Raw genomic sequence first — 23,299 nt, forward strand, 5'->3', positions numbered from 1 at the left:
TTTCATCGTGTTGCAGACAATGAGAGGAGTTGACATGATGTGACGTATGTGGTTGCCTCTTATTCTCAAGGTAATGTTCATCTTCTGTTTTCCAGAGTGCAACTGTAATGGCCACTCAAACCAGTGCCACTTTGACATGGCGGTGTATTTGGCCACGGGTAACGTCAGCGGAGGAGTGTGCGATGTCTGTCTGGACAACACCATGGGACGCAACTGTGAGATGTGTAAACCTTTCTACTATCAAGACCATATCAGGGACATCAGGGACCCACGGGTTTGTGTTGGTGAGTTGTGGGATTGTCCACTTTAGCGCTGCAATAAACTGATTGACTATTAAATTTTTATTTTCCCTGAAACATTTGGAAACATTCTACCAGTAGGTTTGGAAAATTTCTTTTGTTTTCCTGTGGAAATTTTTCATTTTGTTGACAGGTCACGAGAGTTTAAAATGAATATAAGAATAAACACCTCAACCAGTAACACATTGACTCTGCACAATGACCTGTTGCCATTGTATGAACCTACATATTAGTCTTAAAGTGTATATATGCATGATATGACATCACATATTTCACAGCTGCTTTTAAGTGTACTTAAAACTTAACTTACGCTCTCCATCTGACCTCTAGCGTGTGACTGCGACCCCGTGGGCTCGCTGGAGGGCGGAGTGTGCGACAGTCACACCGACCCAGACATGGGGATGATTGCTGGACAGTGTCGCTGCAAAGCCAATGTGAAAGGCACACGCTGCGACGACTGCAAAGAGGGATACTACGGCCTGAGCCAGAACGACCCGCTGGGCTGCCAGCGTATGTATATGCATCTCAATGCATTCGCAATATAAAACCACATAATCTATATTTAGAATCTGTCAGTAACACATCAGCATTTATCTCACTCTATCTATGTTTGTGTCTGTTTGTTTCTCCATCAGCTTGCAACTGTGACCCTCGTGGGATTATAATGATGGGAGCTCCTTGTGATCAGATCAGTGGAGACTGCTCCTGCAAGAGATATGTAACCGGTCGCTACTGTAACCAATGTCTGGTGAGTAACAACTACTCTCCTTCAAATCTGTCGCTAATTTTATATCTTAAGACCCTGGATGTTAGCATCCATAGTGGATAAGGAGCAGAGAATATTACATAGCAGCAACCGCACAAGCTTTACGAGCTACACAAAGTCAACAAAGCTTCAGACGCAGTGCAAAAACTACACATTATCCATGTCACTGTGCATCCTGGTTCTGAGCTTTATCTCCATCCCTGTAGCCTGAATACTGGGGGCTCAGTAACGACCTGGCCGGCTGCAGATCGTGTGACTGTGACTTTGGTGGAGCCTACAACAACAGGTACAGATGTTATGTACGGTTTTAAAGTTTAAATTAACTTTGAATTCAGGCTGTAAATAATTCAGAGTGACAAACGCAAAGAAAGGCAGAGACGAAAAGGTCAAGATCAGCTTTAACAGACATTTTACAGTTTTAATTTTTCTCTTACTTCAGGTGCATGATGGAAAACGGCCAGTGTAACTGCAGGAGACACCTGATAGGTCGACAGTGTTCAGAAGTGCAGCCTGGGTATTTCTGCGCTCCGCTGGACTACTACAAATACGAGGCCGAAGAGGCCACTGGACACTCCCCCGATGACCGTGCACTGCCGGTGAGCACGGCGCTGCGACTCAGTGTCGACCAGTGCGAGTCACGCATCAGGTCTCTGTAACAGCCCTCCAGCCAGAGAAGGGAGGGCAGCTGTTTCGTTGTGTCTGTTTGTTGCCACGATGAAACGTCGAGAGGGTGAAATATAAAACAGCAAGATCGCAAACACATCAGAGAAGTTCACATTTTCACCTGCACCCTTTTACAGCACAACCGGCACTTATATCTTTTCTTTTATTTCCTGCACAGTTACATTAAAATAAGCACTTCCGCTCTCATGACTCTCAGCTATGTTTTGGTTTTACAGACAATAAAGTTTTTATGCCCGAGGACGGAGGCGTCTGTCCGTCCCATTAACGTGATATCTCAGTATCGCCTTGAGGGAATTTCTTCACGTTTGGCACAAACATTCAATTGGACTCAAGGATGAACTAATTAGAATTTGGTGGGAAAAGGTCAAAGTTCAAGGTCACTGCGACCTCACAAAACACGTTCTTGGCCATAACTCACAAATTCACACGCTAATTACGACACACAGTTCAACTCAAATATCGGAAAGGATGAAATGAAGTGATGATATTTTATATTCAAATGATCAAAGGTCAACTTCACTGTGACATCATAATGTTCATCAAAAACGCTGTAACTCAGGAGGGGGAGATTGTGGTTGGCGGACGCAAACAACCACGAAGCGGTAATTCTAGTGTGGCCCTGATCCCGATCCCTTTCATATTAGGTATGTGCTGATACTGAGTCCAATCCAATCAGTGCTTCAATTAGGTACAAAAAGCATGAATTGTCAACCTGAATGTAAACCTGGGTTTAAAAACAGTTATACTGGTTATAATTTTGCATATTCACACAATAATTTCACTCTCATATGCAGCTGTAGACTCGCCTGTGGTGAAGCAGCGCAGCAGATTTTCCCAACATGAGTGGCATGTTTGTGGACCATGAACTATATGATCCAACCTTTTTTTCAGGAAGACACGTTTCAACACTCTTCACAGGAGATCTAATCTTCAGTCTGTCCTCTGTATCTCATACAGACTGTACAGTTCCACATCTAACATCAGCCCTTGGACAGTGTTGGATAATGTGATGTTATGGCTGTTTCAGAAAGAGCTTTCATATTGTTCCGACTCCACCAAGGTTGTGTTTGTGAGGGGATTAGGAAGGGTTCGCTTGAACTGAAGAAGTGTCATTGTCTTTCTTCATCCCTGCACTGCACTTACAACTGCTGCTGCAGCTGTTGCTTTTCAAATGTCCTGAACAATGATTTAAAAAGTAAAACCAAGGTTAGGCCCTAATAATAGCCACAAGATACATACATATCGTATTTGCCTGTTTGATATGAAAGAAGATCTCTAATGTTCTTGCATTGAATCAAACAGTGTATTACATTTTGATGCGGTTTCCACAGAGTCTGTTAAATAATTCTCATTTCAACACAACACTAATTTCTGTTAATATTAGGTAAAGAAACCAAATCCTGAAATGTTGGATGGTGGGTCCAGGCCATGCCCCAGGCTTGGGGCATGGCTGAAGGCGGTGACTGTATAGTTGTGACATCACAAAGTTAAAGAAGTCCTGACGGCTGGTTTTAAGGCTCAGTTTCTGAATACAGGCTGTGTGCATTTCTCTTAGGACTGAGGCTTTGATACTTTCACAGTATTAATATAGAACCTAGACCTGCTTTATAATAGAAAAACATGGAAATCTACCTTTATACAATATGGGACCTTTAAGCTTCCCCCTCCCCTGATCCAACTTGTTCCAACCAGGACACAGAAACTATGACAAAGTCTGTTCCTGTTGTCTCTGACTAATCTCACCTGCCTATCACTTTCCCCTCTGCCCTGCATCCTCGTCTCTATCCTCTGCCATCTCTATCTGCCCGCTTTTTCACATTCTTTCCTCTTTCTGTCATTATTTTTTCACTACCTTTCACCCACCTCACTTGTAAGAAACCCCCCTTGACTTTCCCATCCAGCCCTCCGGGCAAGCTCAGACAGTCCACACTTGCAACATCAATGTGACAGGAATGTGGACAAAAAGGCAAGTTTTCACTTCAGGATGTCAGAGAAAACAGTGGAGGACACTCGGCAGGAGGAGATGTGTCTTTGACATGAGGCTGTTGTCTTGTGCTGCTCATAGTTAAAGTGACCCATAAAAACAGATACCAACCAACACACACCACCCACTAACACATGGAACACACACACATTTATGTTTATCTTTTTGTTTATCTTAACCCTCTCCTCTCCTCTCAGGGCAAAGTTCGTCCCCAGGCTGAGACCGACTGTGTCCAGCACCTCAACAACCAGCTGAGGCGTCACCGGCGCCACCGGCGCATCACCAACTCGCAGCAGCATCGGGCAGCACTGAGACGCATCCGCCAGCTTCAGCAAACAGTGAGATACTTGCTTTGATCGATTCATTGCATTTATTTATGACACGAGAATTTAAGCGTCAGAACACGTGTTTCTAAGGTGGACAAAAAACAGTGGAGATTATTTCTTCTCAAACTTTTTGATTTTAATCCTTGAGATTAAGCAACATTTACTTTTGACCCCTCATCACAGTTTGAAGCCTTAATGGGGTCTTGGATTTGTCTCACTTTAAGGTTCCTTTTGATAACTTTGACAACTGAGTTTAATGGAGACTCAATGATGTACTCTACAAAAGTTAAGGGTAGTAAGAAAGTGAACTGAATCTCAGGGTTCGACTCTGCATGATGATCATTTCAGGCATCGAATCATGTTTAACAGTAACAGCAGCTTCCATACAGTACTGACTGATACAGCACAAAATCTTTCTTAAAGTTTGTGGTCATGTGCTGTTTGCACCACTGGGCAGTTCGAAGTAACGAAGCCTAATTAAATGCCTTGTTGCCAAGTTCATCTTGTCAACTCAAACTAGTCAGGCTGAAATACAGATGTGGATTTGTTGGAGTGAAGGGAGAGAGAGAGAGAGAGTCCGGTGTTGAAGTCAAGACCACCAACGCTGAGACAAGGTGAATACTGAGACCCAATTACTTCATAATAAAAAAAACTATAGATAAACAATATTTGCCTTACTTCTCCTCTCACATGACAGATCACTTGGAAAGTGATGTCTCCTCTACAGTGCAACAGATGCATGTGAACAGAAAGTCTACTACAGAGGACACACATGAATGGGCGTGGTCTCAGGAGGATATCCTGAATAGTTAGAAGAAAATAATCTTTGGTTATCTGTCTGCGTCTCTCAGCCGGATGTGAGGACGTTCACAGAGAGCACACTCCCAGCCACATGGTGACGTGGACCGGACCCGGTTTCGCCCGCGTCAAAGACGGAGCGGGCCTGGTGTTCACTATCGACAACATCCCCTACGCCATGGAGTACGACATCATGATCCGCTACGAGCCCGAGGTCTGTGAGCGTGTGGACGTGAGCTACAAGACAAAACTCTTCTTCTTATTAATGACAGTCTGCTGAACTAAGCCTTTTTTGTGTGTGTGTGTGTGTGGGTGTGTTTGTGTGTGTGTGTGTGTGTAGTCCACAGAGGACTGGGAGGCCGTAGTTAGTATCACCTCAGTGCTGCTGCCCTCCAGTCTCCGTTGTGGAAACCTCCTACCAACTGAACAGCTCTACACTGTTACTCTGCCGCACCGCAACAGGTACCAAAACATAAGTGTGTGTGTGTGTGTGTGTGTGTGTGTGTGTGTGTGTGTGTGTGAGTCAGAGAGAGAGGCCATTATAGCCTGTATGTTTATTCAAGTCACTGAACGATTTGTTCCAAGTAACCCAGGTCTTGATCTGGTTCGAGTTGCACCATTACATTGTTGTCACTCAAACCCGTCCTGACTTGTATTAACTGTGTGAGTCAGGCTTGTATTTATATTCTTACTCCGCTGTACCCTGTGGTATTTTTTACTATTGGTTCTCTGTCAGGACGACAAACATACCAGAAAGGCTGTGTAAGACTCAGCTACAGTCTTATGAAAAGAAGTCAGCAGCTTTTGTTTACTGATGTTTAGATTGGAGGAAAATCAGGAAAATCAAAAGGTACATTCAGGCAGGAATGTAGCAGATCCAACCCCCCACACACCTGGAGCAGGTTCATTGTGTTTGTCATGGCTGTAGTTCTTTTCCTAAATTCATTAACAGATCAAAGAGAAAAAAGTAGCCAAAAAGAAGCACAGGCATGTCAGTGGAATCTGATGTGTAATGGGACTGTCCATTGTCTCTCATGTCTTCTTCATGTCCCACCCAGGATTAATTGAAATCCCTTTGATGATCCTTAAACTTTTTATTTGCTGCCATCATCACATTAAAACTTAATCCTGTCCATTCTCAGTTCTACATTGGCTAATATTAGCCGTCTACCATGCTGAAGTAATGATCGTTATAATATAATAGTTAGCATGCTAAGTAGCGTTCAGTTCAAAGCACCACTGAGTTACTAAGTACAGTATGGCTGTAAATTGCACTCAGAGGAGCTCTGCATTCAAGCGCCTATTGTACCAAGTTTCCCTGCCTTATTATATCAATCATTCAGTCATTCAGTCAGACTGTATAGCTCTTTTCATACAAACAATGTGACACAAAATGCTTTAAATAACAAGGATATCAATAACATCACTGGCAATAACAGTATAAAAACTTTAGTGACTTTTCACTTCGGGTCAGCAGGATTAGGCAAAAAGTACTGAAACAACTTTTCCTTAACATAATGAGATGGAGCATTTTTCATTTTCATTTTTTCTCAGTTTCTCAGGGAAAAACGTTTGGATATTGATGTAAATAAATCAGACATATTTATGGTGTTGAGATCTATGGATCTGGATCTGGTGGAAGAAAATGCTGAATTGAGAGTAGTATTTCATTTAACATGCAGCCAATAAAATCACACAGTAACCACGGTGGTTACGGCATAACAATGAGACAGTTTAATTGTATAATGCTGACGTCATAATTTCACACAACAGGTAATAAAACCATCCAGCTGTCTTGCATAAGGATTAAAAACAATAAATATATAAAGCTGTACAAGGATTGTTTGGTCTTGGTGAAGGTGTATGTTTTCTAAACAGTGGCCTTCGAGTTTCAGAATCTTTTGTGGGTTTTATTTCCTGAACTCAAACCACAGTTAGCAAGGACACTTGTTAACTGTCAGTACAATGCTGATCCTCAACTAAAGAAAAGAATATTTGGTATCTCACAGGAGAATAAACACACTACAATAACTTGATATTAAGGTGATAATCAGCTTGAAATGATCTTAATAAAGATTAATCAAGAGTTACTTTTACACTGGGCTGTTCTCATGTTGCCTCTCTCCAGTGTGAAGGCTTGTTAAGACCTAACTGTCTTTAAAAACCTCAAATTACATGATTACAGTGTGATATTTACCTCATATTGATCTTATGATATGAAAAGCTTATTGCACTACTGCAGAGTCAACACATTAAACAGATTATTGCAGATCAGACGAGATCAAATGTTAATTATCCCGGTGGCGAGATCAAGGCAGCAGAGAATAGGATCTAGGATAATAAAAACAGGAAAAGCCCAACACTAAGACTGTTTAGTTTCAACCTGCTGAAAAGCTTTTCACAGTCTGAACTCATCTGGAACTAAGAGGTCAGACCCTGCACGGATCCGGCTGCCTCAGCGGACCGTGGCTCGGCTTCCGTTCTCCTCTGTGGCGGGTTCATCAGCCAAAACGAATTAGTGAAGTGGTGCCAAAACACAGACACAGGGGTGGAGGCCAAAACGCAGGTAGAGGGAGGATCTAGTCGCCCCTGGTGAACAATGATTGTCCTCGAAAACACACAAGTCAGGCAGGGAGGTAAGAGGTAGATCATTAGTAGTTGAGAAATTTGAAATGTACATGTAGAATTTGTATTGATGATAAATTCATTGTTTAACTTTAAAATAAACAAAAAAGACAGAAAAGAAATTGTCTTTCATATTGTGTTTGTGTAAAAACAGAATTGTGAAAAATCAAATTAAAGTAAATAAACTAAATAGACTAACAATAACTTTAATATCCGAGATTTTAAGTTCTTAGTTTTATCAAATAAAACCCCTCTGATGGTTTTTCACCTTGTTAATGTGAACATATGGTGTTTATATAATACAAGATCAGTCAACACCATAACGACGTAGCTCCACCATGGAACTGCAGTGAACAAGTGACAGTCTCATAAAAACAGATTCAGGCATATTGGTAGAAAATATTCCCCATCTGTGTGGAATTCAAGTAAACATGAGAAACAGAAGAACCACAGACCCTCAGTTCATGATAGCAGGAAAGAACTGCAGGTAATTTTATAACATTGGCCTTAACTCGTTAAAAGTGTGACAAAAGCAATTGAAGTTAAAACATTTTAAAATTAGCTGGAGCTTATTACGAGCCCTGTGAGTGCAGAGGCTCCACTGTTTGTCATTTCATTGGCCTCATGATGGTTTCTCCTTTCCACAGGAAATGAATATATGGTTTATGTAGTGTTTCTTTTTTATTTTCTCCCCCTCAGATATATTCAGATGCCCAGGCCGTTCTGCTTCGAGCCCAGTAATCGTTACGTGGTTTCAATCAGGTTCCAGCGCCACGGGGTCTCACACAGACACCTGACTGCCTTCATCCTCATCGACTCGGTGAGCTAAGACCCGTCAGCCTGCCGTCCTCCTCATCTTCCTTTCAGTCTGTTTGCTGCTCAGTGCTGCGTTTACCTGCCCTGCCTGATTTCACCGTCAATAAAAAGCACATTTCCGGATTAAACCTTAATAATAAAGAATGAATAAATGCTTCCATAAAATGATGATTTATTGGGTACAATTACGACTTTTTTGATGTTTGATGCTTTGATGTTTTTGTACCCAACAACTCTGTAATTGAGTGTGCGGTTGTTCTTTATGCTGGAGATTGCTTTGTTGTCTCTTCACCTGAAAACACGTTGGGATGTGCGGACACTACCATGACAGTTATTGTCTTTCATTGAGACCTCTTTACAAAAGCACTGTTACATTTTTATGTTTTTTCTTTCTGCATAAGTTGACAACTATAGCTTGTGATTAATATTGCCTCCGTGGCTCATAATTTGCTTATTTGTATTCATATTTATCTCTATAACCCTTTCCTTTTGTAAACCTTTAATTCTTTTTTTTCTTTAGCTGGTTCTTATCCCCAAATACACCGAGCTTCCTGGTTTCCAAGGTAATGAGCCGGAGGCGGAGCATCGGCGGGAGGAGATGATTCGCTACATGTGTCTGGACTCCTTTATGATCACGCCGATGCCGGCCCTGGCGGAGATGTGCTCCAAACTCATCTGCAGTATTTCATCCATCATTCACGACGGCGCTCTGCGTATGTAGATGCAGAAACAGACAGATTTAGAGGAAGTGGGTTTCAAGTCCATAGTTGCTCTTTAAATAATAATATTTTCTTTCTTGTCTTTTATGTGAATGCAGCCTGTCAGTGTGACCCTCAGGGTTCCCTCAGCGGTGAGTGTGATAGGGTCGGAGGTCAGTGCCTTTGTAAACTCAATGTCATGGGTCGACACTGCGACCAATGTTCCCCAGGAACCTACGGCTTCGGAGTGAATGGCTGCACTGGTGAGTGTCACATGGTAACACCTTTTTACAGATGTGAGGATAATATATTTTAATTTCATTTGATTTAAATTATGATTTATGTAATCCGATAATCTAACAAAACAAAAATACAAATACTTACAAAGATCACAGTTTGACATGATAAACACACATCAGCATCAGAGATAATGAGAGATCTAACTGAATAGATTCTCAGTTGAAAGTTTAATAATGCTGGAAGTTTACAGTACAGTTTGGAAAAGCATGGCTTTTACATATACTTAGTTACACCCATATTCCTTAAAAAAAACTGGGAAAATATGGAATCTAATGGTTTGGAAAAGACATCACTGCCACGTTTTTTAGTCTAGAAAGAAAATATTGACTACAACAGCAAAAATGTAACAAACAGTGATTATCAATAAGGAGGCGGTGATTAACCCTTTAAACACCTTCTCCTCCAGCCTGCGACTGCCACTCCGAGGGATCCTTAAGCCACCAGTGTGACCCAGTTACAGGCCAGTGCCAGTGCCGGCAGGGAGCCACGGGACGGGTGTGCTCAGACTGCCAACCGGGCCAGTGGGGCTTCCCCAGCTGCAGCCCCTGTCAGTGTAACGGCCACACAGATCTCTGTGACCCCCGCACCGGGGAGTGTACGGACTGCAGGGACTACACAGCAGGACACCTCTGTGAGCGGTAAGGAAGATTTCACTCGAGATTTCAGATTCCACTCGGCTCCTTTATCCCTAGCGATCAGACTGATGGTAAATGTCTCCCTCATCTGTCCCAGATGTGTGGATGGGTTCTTTGGAAACCCGATGCTCGGCTCAGGGGAGCACTGCCGGCCCTGCCCCTGCCCCGGTAACCCCGGCTCAGATCACTTTAACGGAGAGTCCTGTCAAGCTGACCACAGCTCTAACCAGATCATCTGTAACTGCAAACAAGGCTACACCGGTAAACTATTACACTGCAGTGACAGTTTATTTTTTCTTATTCTTCTGTAGGTCTGCTGCTTTCTACTTACACTTGTCATCAGAAATAGATATGTGTACAAAATCATAGAAACTATGGCTGATTCAGCGCTGAACTGTTCGATATCTAACACTAAAGTATAAGAGCTAGCCGTCATTCTTCCCCTCTCTCGCCCAGGGTCTCGCTGTGACCAGTGCGCCCCAGGTTACTATGGCAACCCTGCGGAACTGGGCGGGGAATGCCTGCCGTGCGAGTGCAACGGCAACATCGACACCCAGGACCCCGAGTCGTGTGACCCCAGGACGGGCCAGTGCCTCAGGTGCCTGTACCACACCGACGGCCCGTCCTGTGCCCACTGCCAACACGGTTACTATGGCAACGCGTTGGCCCACGACTGCAGACGTGAGTAATGATGGCAGTTATTAAAGTACTCATAAAAAACATTTACTCAACTCTGTTTTTCTATTTGTGATGGTGTAGGAGTTAAAGCTGATGATGTAACACCAACTTCATTCTCAGTTTTAAGTTTAAAGAGAAAAAGCAGAGGGATAATGTGTGTCTCAACCTTTTGTTTTCATCTCTTGTTTCCTGCTGTGGAGCGTATACGCCCAGAGTAGAGACTGTCAGGTCATTGAATACATGTTTTCCTCTCAGGTTGCACCTGTGTGAGTGCTGGCACGGTCCAGTCTTCTTGCAGTGACGGACAGTGTCACTGTGACCGGCAGACCGGCGCCTGCCCTTGCAGGGAGAACGTGGCCGGCCACAACTGTGACCAGTGTGCTCCAAACCACTGGAACTACGGTCAGGACCGAGGCTGCGAGGCCTGTCACTGCGACCCGCAACACGCGCTGGGATCTCACTGTAACATGGTGAGGAAGTGTGAGGGCGTCGCACGGCATGAAAATGATTCATGCAACAGTGAACGTAAACAAAAAGTTTAAGCTTGTATCATCATCCGTCTGTCTCTCTCTGTCTTCTACAGTTCACAGGCCAGTGCCACTGCCGTCCAGGCTTTGGGGGAAAACAGTGCACCGAGTGTGAGCAGTTCCACTGGGGAGACCCACGGGTGCAGTGTCAAGGTAACTCACCTTGTGACAGTGGTACTTGTGAACAGGAATAGAGTATTAATGATGCATGATGATGGATTTTAGTCACATATTAGTTTAGTCTGTAGTAATGTAGTAACAAAACAGCCCCTCTGCGTATCTAAACCTTCCAGTTAGAGGAGAACAAGATAAATTCGTTTTTGTTTTAAATTAGTCATTCACTTCACACAATCAGTTCAATGTTACGGACCTTTGATCAAGACTCAGATTTACTGAGGCTTTCGTACGTGGTTGTCAGATACAGATACGTTGACAGAGTCTGTCAGAGGCCTGCAAGGTGCTTCTCTCTCTTCGTTCCATTCACATTTGAGAGAGGATCATGCTAATAGGAGAAGAGGCTGAGAAGAGATGTTAACAAAGATTGATTATGTATCCCACTGTATTTTTGCATGGAAAATTCTCCACCTCAACCAGGGGCTGATTTTACAGAAATATTTTAGACTAGTCTGAAATGTTAGCTCTTGATTTTGCTCTTAGATTAATCCAGTGCAAGTTTGATAAAAGGTAAAAACTGATATACAAACTGTTGGACCTCACTGTGTTTTCATCCCACAGACTAACAAACACTTGTTTAATACAGACATTTCATCACACCTCCATCATGCTGCGGAGCGAGCAGAGAGAGGGGGAAGAGTTGCAGTAACCTCCTGCAGATTTGCAGCAGCTAGAGCAGCATCAGTTGTTTAAAAAATTTAAAATTTAAATTATTATTATTAATAATATGAGCCAGCATATACAGAGAAATGGATTCTTAGAATGTATCAAAGTAAAGTAATAACTATCAATGAAAACAGAATCCAATTAACAGTCGGTGCACAGTTGTGATTTCTAATAATTGAACTTCAGTTAGAACAAGCTGCAAGTGCGCTCTGTTTTCATTGGACAAGACATTTGAAGTTAGTGAAACTTCAGCTGTGTCAGTGCCATCATCTCACATCGCTTTTATTTTGTTCCCTTTCTGTGTTATTACATGTCCTTATTGTTTAAATGAATTCACATGATTATCATGCACTATTTAATTAATGTTAGTAAATCTGGCTCACAGCATTTTGAGGCAGTAAAACTCTTTCTAACGGCTTCTGTAAGACATGCTTCACCTGCACCATTATTGTTGTGTTTCCTCTCTCTCTTCCTCTCCTGTGTCCTTCACCCTCTTCCCTCTCTTCTTCTACTCAGAGTGTAACTGTCACCCGCTGGGCTCAGAGATGGCCCAGTGCGACCGAACAACGGGGGCGTGTGAGTGCCGGGAGGGAGCGGAAGGGAAGCGGTGCGACGAATGCGCTCGCGGCTTCACCGGCGTCTTCCCCAAATGTGTGAAGTGTCACCCGTGCTTCCAGCTGTGGGACGACGCGCTGTGCCAGATCAAAAGGGACCTGGATCACATCCAGTACACCTTACAGAAGATCCAGGAGAGCGGGATCACGCCGGGAGTCGGGGACAAGCGCATCAAAGAGCTGGAAGAGAAGCTGAAGCAGGTGCAGGATCTGATCAGTACGGAGGACAGCGACCGGATCCACCAGCTGATTGGGCAGAGCATCGATGACCTCAGGTGAGGATACCACACTGTGTTGTTCCCCTGCCACGGGCTAACTAAATAAATAGTATATAAAATACCCTGCTCTATGTGCTCCAGGGCTGAGATCGCCCTGACCGACGGGCGTCTGATGGGCGTCACCCGAGAACTAAACACAACAGCAGAAAAAGAAGGGGCTCTGAGACACACACTGAATGATCTGGAGAAGGAATTGAGGGACATCAACAACACTGTGGCTCACAAACAACGCCTGCTGGATGACTACCTCACTTCAGGATTTGCAGGTAGTAAACTCAATAATCCAGTGACTCTTAGAAAAACATTAAATCACCAACACAGTGTCTGCTGACCTTCAAATGTCTGATACAAACAATTAGGTATTAATCATCGGTGTTTCCGTCCACTCACAGATCAGTTTGAGAAAGTGAAGAAATACTATCGGGAGTCAGTGCAGGCTGCAGAGAAATGCAACGCCTCGGTGTCCGGTCCTCTCAGTCCGGTGGAACAGTCCAAAGAAACCCGCGGTCTCACTGAAGACCTGCTGAATGCCAGTAAAGACAAGTTCCTCCGAGCTCTGGCCGCCCAGAACAAATCGCTGACCGAACTGCAGCACAAGGCCCACGACCTGGATAAGAAGGTGCATCACCTCAGTCACAAGGTAGGCAGAGTTTATTTATTCATGTGACTGTCTCCCTCATTGTGTAAAGTCTTAATCTGGTGCTGAAAATGTTCCATAAAAAAATCTGATGTGCTTGTTTGTACTGGCTGCATTTATCGTCTGTTCATTCACTTATTAATTAAATCTGGAGAATAGAAAATCTTAATCGCACTGTGTTTCCTCACCATGTACAGTCAAAGAAAAATATTTGAATTAATATATATAGAGAGAAATATATCAATGGAGGGGTGCTGTTCATGACAGTGACTGGTCTTGACTGTGAGGCTCATTAGCGATCACAGAAACTTATTCTATGATCAAAAGAATCACCAAAATAAATGAGACTGTCCAGAAATAGTCTCTGGCAATAGAGAGTCTCAAGTCTCCTGAAGCGAAATCCATGTGAAGTCTCTCTTTGTCATCACTGATGTGTTTTTATGAGTGTTTTTAAGTTTTCATGAATCAGTCCTACAGTGAAATCTAGTGGCCAAAAGTCGAAAATGCAGCTTCGTTAGTAATTAAAGTTGAGATCTCGGTGACAGACATTTCTACTTTTCTATTTGTGACACCCTGAATATCTCATGACAACGAGCCCTAGCACCCGTCATCCTCATCTTCATCAGTGATGGAGGAGGTAAAAAACAGCAGCGCTTGATTACACACGGTGACAACACAACACTTTGCGTTTGTATGGGGATTATTGTTAGGAGGGAAATCTTCAAGGAATACATGAATGAATGAGTCAGTGAATACAAAAGTAAACTGTCACGGCTGTTGATCTGTTTCTGATTCAGTTTCATTACAATGTTTAGTTCAGGGTAGTTTGTCTGGATATTTGTAATGTCTGCATCTTCATAACAGGTTGGAGACCCAGCAGTGAAAGTTAAAATCTGTCAATTTTTGTTTTGAATTGTGCAGAAAAACAATTAAATTAGATCTTGTTTTTCGTATTAAATGTAGTAATTAAATAATGATAATAATAAACAATATACAAAATCTGTCTCACCTCCTATATAACATATATGGTGCAATATTTATATACATATTTTGTATCTTAATGTTTTATATTTTCTAGCTTCATAAATTATAGCTTACTTTCAGTAGCTGACACAGATTCTTGCAGATTCAGCATGAGGAAGAAAATTTATTAGAATATTGGTTTTTGTATTGATAATGAGAATGACGATGCATAATTGCTCCCTTCAGGTATGTGGTGGTCATAGCAATGCCAGCGTAGATGGCAGTTGCCCAGACAGCCAATGTGGTGGTGCCGGTTGCCGTGACGATCAGGGTAATCGTGTGTGTGGAGGTCAGGGATGCAACGGGACAGTGAGCGCTTCTGTATCAGCGCTGAATCTCGCCAGGGATGTGACGGACGGTCTGAACGTTGCCAACGAGGAGCTGCAGGACGCCGTCAGGAAGGTGATGAAAGTGTTAAAACACAACATTTACGCAGAATATAGAGCTGGAGCGATGGTGGCTCCTGGGACTATAAAGTTTCACTGTTGACTTGTGGTTTCCTGTATCTAGCTCCAGGAAATAGACTCTCTGACACAGGATGTGAAGAAGCAGGCGATGAAAACGCTAGAGAAAGCCAGGAAAAAGAAGGACAACTTCGAAAACAACAACAAGAAGCTCAAAGATTTCATTAAGAAGATCAGAGACTTTCTCACTGGTGCGTTGGTGATGTTTTCACTGGTAATCTTTGCCCTAAATGAAGTTAACTCTAAAATTCTAAAGTTGCAGTCATGATTCAGTTGACCTGGAGCAGGAGAAAGTATGTTGTGGTGTTTAACTGTCCCTCTGTCGTCCCTGCTGTCCAGAGGAGGGAGCAGATCCAGAGAGCATAGAGAAGGTGGCTCTGCAGGTCTTGGCGATCACGCTGCCGGTCAACAGGACCGTCCTGGACAAGATGATCATGCAGATAAAGGACAGCCTGTCCAACCTCACTAACGTCGAGGGCATCGTCAACCAAACCTCGCAGTACATCAGCAAAGCCAAGGAGCTGCTCGACCAAGCTAAAGACGCCAAGTAAGAAGCTATTTAGCTTCACTATTAAATAAAAGGAACCCATAAACCCACTGCGCCATACAAACTCCACAGTTCAGTCAGGCCATAAAAGATACAGGAGATACAGAAGCCATAATTTGCACAGCTGTAGTTTGGCTGTAGTTGGTGGCGTCACACACCCAGACTCCAAACAACAAATCACCTTTCCCTTCTTTCCACCACTTGGTCTTCTATTCTACAGATTTAAAAGGTCAATGAAAATGAAATGCAATGAAAGCTTGAACTGCTATAATTGCCTATCCATTATGGTTCAATAATCAGTCCTGTTCCTGACTACAGTAAAGACATTTTCTGTGCGGTGTCTTTGTGCAGGAGGCGAGCAGAGGGAGTAAAGGACACAGCCATCAACACAAAGCAGGCTTTGAACATGTCAGAGGACGCCATAGAGAGGGCGAGGACAGCTCTGAAGGAGGCCCACATTAACCTCAACAGCACAAGGAACGCCACCGCTGAGGTACAGCATGTCTGAACAGTGACTGTGTCTTTGTATATGAGAACTACTTAGCTGCACAGTGTGAAGTTGCAAATTTCACTGCTCTACTTCCTTTGCTGATTAACAGAGAAGTAGACCAGCTTCCCATAGAGTATTTTATTTTAAGTGCTGCTCTTTCTTTCCAACATGGAATATTATATTCTCCCACATCACTTCCTTTGCACACTTCATTGGACGCTCTTTAATGTCTCATTTCCTCCTAGGTGGAGGAGAGGCTGAGGCAGCTGGAGGATAAGCAGATGGACGTCATGATGCGTTTAAACAACCTCTCCATGGGGGTCGAGGCTCTGAGGAACAAGACGGAGCAGAACAGACAGATGGCAAAGGACGCCAAAGCACTGGCTAACAACGCCACTGACCTAGCATCCTCACTGCAGGAGGTACGCATGTGGGCAGCCAGTTTGTGTTTGTGCTTTTGTTTTGAAAAAATAATATGTCATGTTTCTGTCACAAAATCTTATGAAAGTATTGTCTTAAGAGTCATAAGTAACATTATCGTGTTGACTCCCAGAGCCTCAACGACACAGAGAAACGTTACCGTGAGCTGCAGGATAAGGTGGACTCTCTGGGTGGAGAGGCTGGAGGTCTGGACAGCATCAACCAGAGGGCAATGGATATAAAGAAGGAGGCAGACGACCTCTTGAATAAAGCCAACAAAGGGATCACACAACTGCAGAGTGAGAACATGAAGCTGCTCTCTGCGTTAAATATCGTTTCATTATGTGGGCTGAGTACAGCGCGTTTGGGCCGTTCTGCACGTTTTAGCATGATTTGCCTGTGAGGAATAACGTAGCGTAATGAAACTACTGTTTTGTAAAGGATGTGCTGTGAGAACACGGTGATATCTGTCAGGTTTTTAAGAGCAGAAAGTGGAATAAATTGTTATTTTGTCGTCAGTATCCTTAAAATATTTTTAACTGCTACCTTAACCTCTGTCAGGTTGGGAGGTTTTCAGTCTTTGAGGTGAAGGGGAAGTGAGGAGGGAGAGAGAGTGAGGTGTAACTGGGACAGGTGTACGCTGGTGTTGGGAAAACAACAGGAAGTTTGTTGTTGGAGTAATCCAGTGAGAGCTGCGTTGGTACACTGCAAACAGGAAGTGCTAATAGACATTTCAGCATATTTTTAATAATAATATCGTTTTTAATATCGTGGCACCACTGGCATATCGTGATTATTATATCATATGAGTGTCTGGCTGAACAGCCGTCAGTAGGATTGTGTCTGAGACCGTTTCAGGTCGCTTCATATTGTTTCTGGTTCACTAAGGAAACCTGGAACGATCTCAGACACCACCCTGATCAAGGCAAGATTTCTGTAGATTTACCCATGTTGAGCTCTGCCTCTCTCTGTCGCTGCAGAACTGGAGAAAAGGTTCAAGAGTAACGAGCGGCGGATGCAGAGGCAGCGCACGGAGCTGGACGAGCTGAAAGAAAACGCCACCGTGGTGCGGGACGAGATACGGGAACAAGTGCAGAAGTACAGCAACTGTGTGTGAGGATGTTACTGTTCCCTGTTTACCATTCGCTGCTGTAGTCCAGAGCGGAGTGCGACTGATGCTGCGCCCGGGACAGAAAACTACATCACCCATGAGAATAAAACCCTGCTCTGGTGCCTCCGCTCTGTCACTGGTATTTCAACTTTTACACATTTTACCTGTTAAGTGTTATATCACAGAAAGACCCTTCCTCTGTCCATGTACTGTACCACTTTTTGACTCCTAGATATCGACACTAACCTGTGTGGTGTTTATGTCTTTAAGCTATTACAACAGGTGGACGACCTGTGGAGAGTATTTGTTTCATTGTATAGGCCACGGTCATTGATTTCATGAATAATAAACAGAAGAAATATATCAGAGTATGTTATCAGAAAGTTATTTTGACCAAAAATGATTTCAAGATTTTGTGTGTTTTTGACCACATTATTATGGTATTTACAATATGACATTCCTATTAAGAAATACATTGAAAAGATTGATTTTTCAAATTAAATTTTGTGTTTATTTTTTATTACAAATGAGGCTCTTGATTAAAAACATCTAAATGCATAAACGATTATTCCTGTAAGCAAGACAATGGAGACAATAAATTTGATATAGTTTGAATTCATGACATCATGTGTCCTGTTTGTGAGATAATGTGTGTCCAACATTTACGAAACCCAGTTTGCTGCAGTAGATATGTTGTTTCAATCCTTTGCCACTAGGGGGAGGCGTATACACAGCAAGTCAGTGTTCTCTCTTTGTTCGGCTTCCATCCCTGCTCTCTTTACCTCCCTCCTGTCAGCTGTTCACTGCACACATTTTGACGTCATCCTTCTAGCAAATGTGTTATTAATACTAAAAATTATGATTATGTTCCCTTTAGCTAAGCCAGTCCAGGGCCCTGCTGGTGTGTATGCTGATTCTTAATGGACCCTTAATAGAAAAGAACACCTGTGCTTTTCCCACTATGACAAGTCAAACTGTCAGCAGTGGAAAAGGCCCATTAAAAGCCTGTAACAAACCTACTGAGGTGTTTTCTCCTAACTCAAGGCTGTGTGTAAATGTACTGTACTTGTACTGTTGTGGTTCACTCTCACCGCTCCGTCTGCAGGGAAAACCCACTGTACACTACCTGCTCTGCACCAAACAGCATTTCAGAAACAATCAGCCCCATCTTTGGTTTTACTGTGACAAATATAAAGAGCTATCGTAGTATTTTACGGCAACCTAGCACTTAACAAGCACACTCACTCCACTTCTTTACTTGACCTGTTACTGCACTGAAGCTTCAGTGATGTTGCTTTAGATAAAAGCATCTGCCAAATGAGTAAATGTAATAGTGATGTATCAATACATAAAAATAATTCTGCTGTTGTAGCTGGTGGATACAGCGCTAATGTAAACTACTTCATATAGTTGGGGAGTTTCTGATTAACATGAGATGAAAACCAAAAAATTCTGATACACATATTTATATTTCTGTACTTTTATTTGTTGGGAAATATCAGATAATTTTACATGTTTGTGCCTCAAATTGTTATTTCAACAAAACCATCTTAATAAATCACCCTGGTGGAACAGCTGACGTCTCACAGATGTCTGAAATGTGATGAAGGGCCCAAAGTAGACACTGTTTATTTTGTCGGAAAGTTTGGAACCACAGGTTTAATCTTTAACAATCTATTGTATTTTATAATCTTATCATATGTGTCTTTGTGTTGGATCTTAATCTGGAAAGTAACTTTAGTTGTGAAATAAATTTAGTGGAGTAAAAATACACACAGTGAGTAGAAATAACTTCCATCACTCTGTGCAGGTTGGTGACCCCATGTTTCTCCTCCACACCTGTGAACCACCTGTGTGGGTGTTCAGGGTCCCTAAAGGAGGGAAAAAAAAAAATCATGGCTTAACATGTCGACCGTGAGCTCTGTTCAACCACAGGCTCTTTTCTATGGCGTGGTGCTGATCTGTGTCTACTTGCACTCATTCCTCTGCTGTTCTCAAGGAGCTGCGCTGTTCTCCGTAGGGTTCTGGCACTGGATCCCGGGCTCTAACAAAGAGAGGCTGTCCTCCGGCAGCACAGGGAATGTGTAATATGACAGAGATTTACAGCAGGCTTTGTCCTGGAGAACAGTCTGTGTAGCAGTGAGGCTCAGACACCTGTGTTAGAGAGTGAACACCTGTACACCTGATGAATTCATTGGCTCAAACATAAACTACATGATGATCTCTTTTTCTGATAATAGACTTGAGATTTGTGCCTTGCTGTTAGTCCTAAGAGAAACCGTCCCGACCACCTGTTGGATGAAGCTGATGTTTAGGGAGAGAGAGAGAGAGAAAGAGAGAGCAGAGAGCTGAGGGGAGCTGAGATCTGTGCGCGGGCACGGGCTGTTCTGGGTGCAATCAAAGGGAATCTAATCCGTACAGCAGGGAGCGCGCATTCCTGTTGCAGGTCAGAGCTGCACGGTGCACAGGCAGGGGCTCGTCGGAAAACATGCAGTGGGTTTGTGGAGGAATCCATTTTTCAAATCAAAAATTTAGTTTAAAACTTTACACGAAACAATGTCTGTTCATATCATCACTGCTTATTGACCCCCTGCTGGTTTGCTCTAGTGTTTAGTATCCCAGGGGGCGTTTTGAGTTGTGGTGTGTTGGTTTCTGATAATAAATTGTCTGTATATTTCTTGAAATTATTATGTTAGTAATTTTTAGGACATCTTAGATGTTTTTTTTATTGACAACACAGTGACTAATGGGGCAAATCTAGGGTGATAGTGCCAATAATGGTAATCAGGATTTAACTAATTTAAGCACAGTAACATTGAGGACATTGAGTGCGTGTGCAGATTGAACTGTATAGTGTATGTTATTATTGTGTTGTTGCACCAAAACACAGATGATTAAGTCTGATATAGATCCTCAAACTGACTGACTGACTGACTGAACTCTCTCTATATATTGTTGTTGTTTTTTTTATTTGAGCATTAGGTTTTTTTTTTAAATTATTATAATGTTTATTCAAAATATTTATTCAAAGTTTTTCATGTTCAGAGTAGGCTATCTGTAACCTGTACATTTCTTTTGAGCCTAGGCTACATATCGCTCTTGCCCATAAAAAGAGATGTTTAATGGAGATAAATATATGCAGACTAAGTGCACGTGTATTGTAAATGGACATCTCCACTGTTTAGTACAGGTTCATGGGGAAAAAAAGTTGAATTAAAAAAAAAAAGACCTTCATATTTCATGCGCCCAAAATGGGAATCGAACCGGCGACCTCCGGGACAACGAGCCCGCCTCCCAGGCTCCGCTCCGGTCCGAAACTCCGGCGCGGGGTTTCCAACGGAGAGACGCAGGAGCTGGGAAACGCTGCTCAGCTTCCCTTCTGTCCGGCAGCTCCGCAGCAAGTGGACCAGGAGAGTCTGACTGACTGTTTCAAACACAACACAGGAGCGAACATCTGAAACAGGACCGACACGGTGAGTGACTTTTTTATTTTTATTTATTTTTTAAGGGAAAAACACAACCAGACAGAGGAACACGCTGGAGAACTTGTAAAAAATTTTGCCTCAACGAGTCTCATCTGAGGGGAGTGATGTCTTTTTAATTAACCGGGAGATTTCACCAAAACTGTCGTGGAGATTTACATCGTCAGAACTGAATGTGATTTTTTGAAAATTTGTGATTTGTGAAAATTTCTCTCAAACTTTCCCCGGGTGTCTTTCAGTTGAGACCTCCAGTGAGAAAATGCAACAGGCAAACTTCACCCAGAGTTAGCGCTTTTCTGGTGTCGACTTCATGTTCTGTAGCTTTGCCTTTCCCATCACTGTTTCACTCGCATCCAACTTTAAAAACCCCAGTGACGGCGGTGCTCTCTGCAGTGCTCTGCGGAGTAGGTTATATTGCGTAGGTCGATCTCGCTGTGTTGACTTGGACTCCCTCTGTTTGATGCCACAGGTTTCCTGCAGCCCCGGGGTTGATGTGCGCTCAGAGATGCGAGCCTCACTGCTAACGCTCCTCTGTGGTAAGTAGACTGTACACCGAGCGCTTTGAAGTCAATCCCTGTTTTCTGCTCCACAACAAATCCTCAGAAGTCATTCAGTGGAGGTGTATGAAGTGTCTCCAGGTCACTGGGCTTCATCCTATTAGTCTCTGGAACATATGGAGCTTATACATTCATGTTAAGTTATGTTGGCTGAAGTCAAGTGCAGACTTTTGTTGTTAGCAGTGATTTCAAGATCTTGCCCCAGAGGATCCAATTTAGTGAGAATATTATTTCAGCCCACTGGCAGAACTTTCACTTGTTTTGAAGATAAAAAAAGGGAATGAGCTACTTTAAAATTCATATGTTTGCAGTGTAAAAGCTGTTTAAAAGAAAAATCTGTTCACCTCCATTATCTAAGCAAATCTGAATCAAAATCGCCATGTGCCCCCCCCACACACACACACAAAACTGTGCCCGTTTTACAGTTTCATCTTTTTAACTCCTCCATAGTGAAGAAAACAAGTCAAGATCAAAAGAACAATTAAAAATAGGAGATTTATTCTTGTATATTTTGCTGTAACATCTCTGTGAATACACCACCCATGCAGTCAGTTTAACACAAAGCAAGTGAACGCTCAGGTAGAAGCAGCAGTAGCCTGAACATGTAGATGTGAGGGCTGATGGGAGAGTCGGCCCCTGCATCCCCCCCTGCACAGAGATAAGATAGCTGATGTTTCTTTTTTAGGGCCCCCGGTGCCCTCCTGGTCTCTGGGGTCATCCCTGTCTTTCCCTGTCTGTCTGTCTCTCTCTGTCTCTCTCTCTCTCTCTCTCTCTCTCTCTGTGGGTGGTGTCGCTCTGTTTATGGTCCTCCTAAAACAGCCCAGCTGAGTCCGCAAATAGAGACACCCACTCCACACCTACCTACAGCACTGCACAAGAAGCTTCTGGGATGCGTGTGTGTCCAGTGCTGCATGTACATGTATGAATGTCAGTGTGTGTGTGTGTGAGAGATAAATGAAGTCTGAGAAATGCACCGATTTGAACCAAACACACACTTTTCACCAGATACGTTGTATTTTTAAAAAAAAATCTCATTTAAAGCCAGAAAACAACAGTGAAAAGTTCAGAGAAGTTTTTTTTTCATCCGTGTTTCTCTCTGACACCTTCACCACTCAGTGCTCTCAGTGAGCTAAAGATTAATCTGAGTAATAACCTTCAATAAAACGCATCCTCATGCATTGTTCCCTGGAGCTGGAAGACAATGGGCTCGTCGCTCCAGTTAAAGTCTATTAGTGGCTGCTGTTGGCACCCGGGGTCGCCTCAGACATCAGCGCTGATCAACACTGCAGCTCTCTGTGAGGCCTGACAAAGCTCGCTGGGACTTTTCAGGACACACACAGCATCCATGACAGGTTGCGAGGTAATGACATGCAGGGACTAAATAATACATAAAGATAAAGTTAGCTGTGGTTGCTGCGTGTTTAGTCATGAATGATTTATGCTTTAGAGAAATGTGGCTTAAAATCAGGTTTTCAGTTGCTCAGGCATCAGATTTCTTAAAGGTCCCACATTTTACACCTTTTCCCCTGTTTTATTTGAAGTGTTGATCCATAAGAAGATATGTTTGTTTGTTTGTTTGTTTGTTTGTTAAGAACCAAAAACCATCATTTCTGAGTGACCGGATAAAAATAGCAGATTTCAGTTGAACACTTAGAGAAACCAAATCCTGCAAGGTTGGGTGGTGGGTCCAGGTGGGCGGG

At 43.0% G+C, this 23,299-nt stretch overlaps 2 protein-coding genes across 3 annotated transcripts in view; both read left to right on the top strand.

Moving 5' to 3' along the window:
* lamb2l (laminin, beta 2-like) overlaps nt 1–18,175 on the top strand; it is a 36,985-nt gene extending 18,810 nt beyond the window's left edge. Inside the window, 26 exon segments of the mRNA XM_087176454.1 lie at nt 630–809; nt 935–1,047; nt 1,272–1,351; nt 1,505–1,661; nt 3,931–4,071; nt 4,911–4,923; nt 4,926–5,071; nt 5,198–5,319; nt 8,182–8,302; nt 8,819–9,011; nt 9,116–9,259; nt 9,703–9,934; nt 10,029–10,192; nt 10,388–10,612; nt 10,865–11,079; nt 11,193–11,289; nt 12,493–12,865; nt 12,950–13,134; nt 13,261–13,508; nt 14,715–14,930; nt 15,039–15,183; nt 15,332–15,539; nt 15,891–16,032; nt 16,275–16,451; nt 16,583–16,748; nt 17,430–18,175. Of these exon segments, the coding sequence (XP_087032580.1) occupies nt 630–809; nt 935–1,047; nt 1,272–1,351; nt 1,505–1,661; nt 3,931–4,071; nt 4,911–4,923; nt 4,926–5,071; nt 5,198–5,319; nt 8,182–8,302; nt 8,819–9,011; nt 9,116–9,259; nt 9,703–9,934; nt 10,029–10,192; nt 10,388–10,612; nt 10,865–11,079; nt 11,193–11,289; nt 12,493–12,865; nt 12,950–13,134; nt 13,261–13,508; nt 14,715–14,930; nt 15,039–15,183; nt 15,332–15,539; nt 15,891–16,032; nt 16,275–16,451; nt 16,583–16,748; nt 17,430–17,566 (4,340 nt within the window). The 3' untranslated portion in view covers nt 17,567–18,175.
* Nucleotides 18,176–20,911: 2,736 nt separating this feature from the next.
* Nucleotides 20,912–23,299, top strand: part of lamb2 (laminin, beta 2 (laminin S)) — a 44,170-nt gene continuing 41,782 nt past the window's right edge. For both annotated transcript variants that reach the window (XM_087176455.1, XM_023415564.2), the window contains exons 1-2: nt 20,912–21,033; nt 21,512–21,578. In XM_087176455.1, coding sequence (XP_087032581.1) covers nt 21,548–21,578 — 31 coding nt within the window. In that variant the 5' untranslated portion in view covers nt 20,912–21,033; nt 21,512–21,547. The remainder of the gene's footprint in view (nt 21,034–21,511; nt 21,579–23,299) is intronic.

The sequence above is a fragment of the Seriola lalandi genome, unplaced genomic scaffold (assembly GCF_002814215.2).
Source record: "Seriola lalandi dorsalis isolate HSWRI2012SDOR001 ecotype SW California unplaced genomic scaffold, Sedor1 jcf7180002054554, whole genome shotgun sequence".
Classification (NCBI taxonomy): Eukaryota; Metazoa; Chordata; class Actinopteri; order Carangiformes; family Carangidae; genus Seriola; species Seriola lalandi.